Source organism: Periplaneta americana, chromosome 2 (genome assembly GCF_040183065.1).
Source record: "Periplaneta americana isolate PAMFEO1 chromosome 2, P.americana_PAMFEO1_priV1, whole genome shotgun sequence".
NCBI lineage: Eukaryota > Metazoa > Arthropoda > Insecta > Blattodea > Blattidae > Periplaneta > Periplaneta americana.
The window spans coordinates 28870179-28876759 of record NC_091118.1 but is presented as its reverse complement, the minus strand read 5'-3'; the positions used below and the strand labels follow the sequence as shown (position 1 = coordinate 28876759).

At 35.0% G+C, this 6581-nt stretch overlaps 1 protein-coding gene across 1 annotated transcript in view; it reads right to left on the bottom strand.

Moving 5' to 3' along the window:
* Window positions 1-864: 864 nt before the first annotated feature.
* The window catches only part of LOC138691353 (uncharacterized), a 180596-nt gene continuing 174879 nt past the window's right edge, over window positions 865-6581 (bottom strand). Inside the window, exon 4 of the mRNA XM_069813252.1 lies at window positions 865-2862. Within this exon, the coding sequence (XP_069669353.1) occupies window positions 2851-2862 (12 nt within the window). The 3' untranslated portion in view covers window positions 865-2850. The remainder of the gene's footprint in view (window positions 2863-6581) is intronic.

Genomic DNA, 6581 nt, shown 5'->3' with positions numbered 1-6581 from the left:
CGAAGCGAACATCAAGTCGGCCGTGTTGCATTTCAGAATAAAACAAAACACACACTACAGTAAACAATATTACACGAAGGCCATGATCTGCAAGAATGTTGACATATTTAGAGCTCAAATTAAATTGGTTATTAAAAACTTAACTTACTAAAAATAATTTAGAGGTTCGATTCTGTGGTGTGTAATTTTCTGGGTACAGCTGTGTATTGGATATTAAAAACTACAAAACTTGAGGTGGTTTGATGACATTATTACTATTAGAAATGAAATATTATTGTAGTTAATGCCGTGATGTGACTATCTTTCATTAATTATACATATTAATGCTATATTGATGATATGAAAGTGAAACGTTTTGGGGTTATATAAGTAGATGTAGAGAATAACTTAAATTAGATTTTGATTTCTATATTTTACTGAGTGGCGGCTATATAGTATATGTTACTGAAAGCTATAAAACTTACGTAAGATAATAATATTATTCAAAATCAAATATTTTTATAGTTATTAATCAAGTGGGGTTGGGTCTTTTTCATATATTTAATGGCGGTGTGGTGTAGATATTTATATGCGTGGTTCTCTTCAGTATTGGCTCGAGAGAATGTTTCATTATTATGGAAGCAAATAACTTTCAGAATGTCTGGTATTCTTCATTGAAAATAAATCTGAAAAATGTTTATTTAAACGTCTAATGAACTTAGTTTGCAGCATTTGCTGCACAAGCCACTAGTATAAATCTGTATTTTTAAGTTTTCAAAGTATTTGAATTTTAATATATACATGCAACAAATGAAAAAAATGCACTTACAAATTTTCAGGAAATTGTTCACATTCTGGAGAGAAAAAAATAAAAAGAGACAAATGAATGCTTCAATTAAAAGTTGTTTATTTACTGAGGTAAATGTTTGTTATTAAATCGTAACATTATAACAAATGACTGCTGCTAACATCACTTTCAACGAGTAAATTCTCTTTACATTTTATTTTTACAGTTTAAGAAAGACACTGCATTTCGGAGTAGGAATGAAGAAATCTTTCACAAATATACTCAAAACAGCTATTACACAAAAGAAAATATTATACTGAATAAATGAAGATAATGAATTAAGAATTTTCAGGGAAATTTTAGGATTCTGAAAAATAACAAATTAAGACACATATCACATCTGTATTTGTTTACTTCTGTCTACGTCCTCAGAAATGTTTGATCTGTCACTAAATCGTGTAGTAACATATTTATTTATTGCTATTAACTTATCACTCCGTAACAGGAAAATTTCGTTCACATTTTTTTTAAATTTTATACTGCAATAATTACACAGAATTTTCCTGTAGAAATAATACTATGTTTTATAAATAAACTCAAAGACAAAAAAACTCAAATTATAAGCCAAAACAGAAAAGTACTAAATAAATTAAGAGTATACAGGAAGATTTTTTCAGAAAAAGTGATCAGATTGTAGGAAGTAATATTCATTTCATATTTGTCATTAGAAATTACTGAAAAATCTATTAAAGTTTGAATATTAGCATCAATGAACTTAAGAGACTGGAACGTTAATTGAAGTCCGTCGTATGGAACTCTGACGATCGGTAGAATGATAGACACAGACTGGCAGGGCATGAGATCTGTCTTAGTTAAAGACATCATTTTTTTCCTCCCCGTAACGTAGCGGAATAACTTTAGAGCCAACTTAGCGCCATGAAATAAACAATGAAGTTTCTTCTAGGGACAAAAGTGGGCGTAGTCTGACGCTACCTACAGAAATAATATGAAGGAAGCACATTACATAGAACAGACAACACTGAAGTAAAATTTAAAATAAAAACCAATTAATTATAAGGGAATTTTCCTACTCATGAATACAATTTATAGAGAAATATTTTTATGTAATTTTTCTATAAATATATAATATTATCGTTAAGGCTATTATTTACAGTAAAATTTGTTTTTTTTTCTTCTTATTTTCAAGCGACTTCGAAAATAATTTACAACTTTCTCTACATTTGCTAGTCTGGCACAGCTCAACTTATTTTCAGGAAAATCACCCCTGATTATAAGATACAAGGCGAGGACGATTAGCAGAGTTCATTCTTGAGGTGGGTAAGAAATGGCCAGTTGATTTTGACTGAAGCCCTGTCATTCGTGGTTTCTTTCGCATGCCAGCAACAATCTATGGCCGCTCTTACCCCAAGGGAGAGGAGAGGGGAAACCTGTACCTTGTGCCATGACGTAGAAAGCGTAGGTTCTCTACCTTCCAGTTTCTCTAAACTTCCTTCAAGGCAAAGATAGAGGGAATTTATCTTAATATAAAAATATTCCTCATAAGCAGATCAAATGAGTATGTGGACGTCTAAATCTATTCTTACGAGGGTCATTTCAAAAGAAACCCAAAAAAGGGCTTCAACATCATGCAAAGCATACTGGTAATCGCTGATATTTCAGAAGATGCTGTATACTGAGGCAGACTTATCACTGGTTTCCTGTTATATCGCTTTGTATCACAGAACAGTTTGTGTCCGACATGGCAGATGCAGAAGTGTCAGTAATCATTACTCCCAAAGATACAAGAAATTATGGCAGAAAGTCTGAAGACAAAGATGACGATATACAGGTGTCATCATGAACGTCGAATAGCTATTAACACAACAATCACAAATTGATCCGAAGCTGTGTTCGGGCGTGGGTTCGATTCCCGCTTGAGCTGATTACCTGGTTGAGTTTTTTTCCGAGGTTTTTCCAGACAGGAAGGCGAATGTCAGGTAATCCTCGACCTCATCTTGCCAAGTATCATCTCGCTATCACAGATTTCATCGACGCTAAACAATCCAGTAGTTGATATAGCGTCGTTAAATACCCAACTAAAAAGAAACAAAAAAACAAGAGTCCGGTCACTTTTCTTGGGACGACTGTCCTGTATTTATTAATGAAAACTTAGTTAGGTTACATTATTGCGATGTACCGAAATACATATATGATATTTCCGCTCCACTCATTCATCATACGATAATGCAGAATCTCTGTTAGGAAATATCATAATATGTACTTCGGTACATCACAATAGCATGTGATATGCGTAAATAATCACCTAGTGATTTAAGACGGCACTCATCCCGTCGGATCCCGGCCACTTAGTCACTCGTAATGAGTGCACCTCTGCACATAGTGTGTTGGACATTGTGCCACTGTCACACATCTGAGACACAGTGGCATGAGGGTTGGCCATTAAAGGGAAACTTTGAGGTGGAACTTAAACTGAGAGGATTCAATCCGCCAACGGAACTGGAATCCGGTATGACTTAGTGGATAAAGCGCCAGCACGTAGAGCTGAAAACCCGGGTTCGAGTCCCGGTGCCGGAGAGAATTTTTCTCCGCTCCACCCATCCTTCATCATTAATTTGGTTACCTCTTTTTTTTTTTACAAGAAACACTATATAAGAACTTCTAGTAAAGAGTAGGAAGAGGATAAAAAATACGACAAAAACCACGCAGTTGTGAATGTTAACCTAAGTTATAACAAAATAAAATGTAGTTATATTTTCACAACTTTTGGACTGCTTTGCAACCAACACCCCTTAAGAAACTTTGTCTTTCTTGATTAAAAAAATGAAAATGAAATGCGAGAGAATTAAAAATATATATCACGTGACTCGAAAACACTTTATCATTGGTGTGTGTGGCCACCGGCGTAGCTGAGATGGTAGCGCGTTTGCCTGCTGATCCGGAGTTTTGGTCGGGCGTGGGTTTGATTCCCGCTTGAGCAGATTACGTGGTTGGGTTCTCCCCCTCCCCTCAGTTTTCCCCAAGCTCATGAACAGTGCTAAAATGCTGGCAAGATTATTCTTAAACATTTCCTTTGATCGGTCTACCAAGATCTATTCTTGCTGCAAAGTTATATATGAAGAAATCCTATTGGTGACACCGTAAAACTACGTGTGAACGAAGACGAGTTATTTCCCTGGACCAAAATTACGTGTGAGGACGATTGTTTACTGGACCAAAGTACAGGAGATCGAGGGTCTGTAACAAGGTTAGGGCGGATTGATGAGGGAACAGAAAGTGCAGAAAAGCATTTCCCTCCATCAACTATGCTGTCACTTTCAAGCGTTAGCAACATTGCTTCAACAAATTCCGCTAGAGACCGATTCAGTACAGCAATCAATCACAAGACTTTAAATGGCTAGTATACCTTCTTGCCTTCTAATCCATGTATAAAAGAAAATGCGGTCAGGTACGTCACACACATTCCTACAGAAAGAATCTTTCTCCCGACAATCACGTGGCTTTCTACATGCATTCTATGCACAGATATTCGCTTTTCAACTTGAGGTAAAGGTGATGGTAGCATAACTAACGTTTTATTTACTTCAACTTTTGTATTTAACAGGTTTTTTTTAGCGACTCCGTGGTCTGCTTGGCAGCGTGCTGACTTCCAGATCTGGAGGTATCGAGTTCGATTTCTGGGCTCGGCTCTCGGGAATTTTCCTTGAAAAAAAGGAAGTTCCCTGGGTATTTAGAGTCTGGAAATTTGTATGAATGCCAATGTGATTGCTAGTGTGCCGTGTTATTAATTAACCAATCTAAAATAAAGCAATGCTAGACAATTAACAATGAATTAAAAAAAAAACAAAAAAAAAACGTTTAAAAACAGACTATTTTTTTTACGAATATATCGATTCCTTAGCTATCATTACTCACCATAACTGACACTTCTGCATGCATCATTTCATTCATTTCGAGTACAAACCAATATGCTAAAAACGAAACGATAACAAAACAAAAGAATATCTGCCTCAAATAACCAAGCTACCATTGACGAAAAACAAGTGACTCTCAGTTCGTCGACACGTCTATAATGCAATGTAGTGCATATCTATTGAAAATTTAACGATGATTTAAGTTACCTGAAGCCTTTCTATCCACCATTCTGAATAAGAACCGCTACACAATGCAATGCGATAAGACATAAAACACAGGAACAAAGTCTGACTCAAATATCAGATCATTCCTGGTGAAAACTCGCTATTATTGCACCATTCATACGACGGTGGTACCATCTTGCGCATTTCTTTTGAAATGGCCCCCGTAATAATGTATCAGTCCATTGCCTGCTACATATTCAAGACAGGAAGCGCGCTCGTTTAATATAAAATACAGAACATTGAGTGCAAAGTTTTGCCGCTAGATATCGCGCTTTCGATCTGTTGTTTTCTGTTTTTGTAACTAGATTTACAAATGATGAGCTAATAATGTCTTATTCACGTAAAAATTTCACCCTTCTCTTTAAGTTATCTCTTCAGATACACTAATAGAAAGAGTACGAGGTGGACAGTGCACTAATATTTATCTTCCAACATAATAGTATTCAGTATTGTAATAACGATAGACATTTTTAATGTTCGAAGAACGTAACCAAAAAAAAAAAACATTCGTATTATTTTGATGAAGTTCTCAAAATCTCTACGTGGCAACCATGTGAAGAAAACTGCTGATGGCAACAATTTTTCAACACGACAGAGAAAAAAATCTTTCAGCCTCAAAGTGCAGGAACTGTAACGTATACTAGTACCTTTACGGCACACATCTCTATTGCTATGTAAAATACAGTGATTTATTTCAAAGAAAATATTGTTTAAAATCATAAAATTCTTAATTTTTTTTTTTTGTAATATGAACTTTGTATTTAATCTTAAACTCTCTTTATGCAAACGTAATAGTATCGCGACAATAATAGCTTACGAGATTATACAATGTGCGGAAATAACAGACATTTCGCCTACAAACATAGGATCGATAAGTTGTTAAGAATACCGCTAGGTGCGTTTCTATCCTACCAGAAGTCAATTGAGTCTTCAACAGCCAAGACTACCGTACAGCGAGGCAAACTCAATATTGTTTTTAAGGAAGATATTGATCTTGATATTGCAATGTAGGTCAGTTCCTTGAACCCACCAAATATGACATCAATTATAAGGCTTATTCATTATAAAAAAAAAAAAAAACTTTACATGACCCTAGCGATCCGCTATTGAATTACACTACGCCTAATAACAAGTTTTCAAAATTAGTCATCGAATGACTTTTTCGACACGTTTCTATTTTTTGTTTGTTTGTGTAAATGTGTAACTTATCATGACGAAAGGGTTTGCTGTAACTGGCCAAAACGGGGCACACCGTCTAATGTCATTGTTTACATGTGAATCTGGCACGAAATTTCGCTCAAAGTCACACACGTTAAATGCTAAATACATTAAGACAGCACAACGTAAGATGCGGTATATACATACACTATATTCTAGCTCGTTGGTATATACAGGAGACTTTTTAAACTCCGAGTTCTAACCATAGACAAAACAGAGAAATACCTCCAACTCAATGTATACGTTTGAGACACTATTGAAATTTATAAGCGAATATTAAAGCCAATGGTGGCAAAAATCGGAAGCACATCTCATAATATTACACAGCCCGATGGGTACCAAAGGTATCCATTATACCAACATTATTATTATTATTATTATTATTATTATTATTATTATTATTATTATTATTATTATTATTATTCCCCAGAGAAACGCGT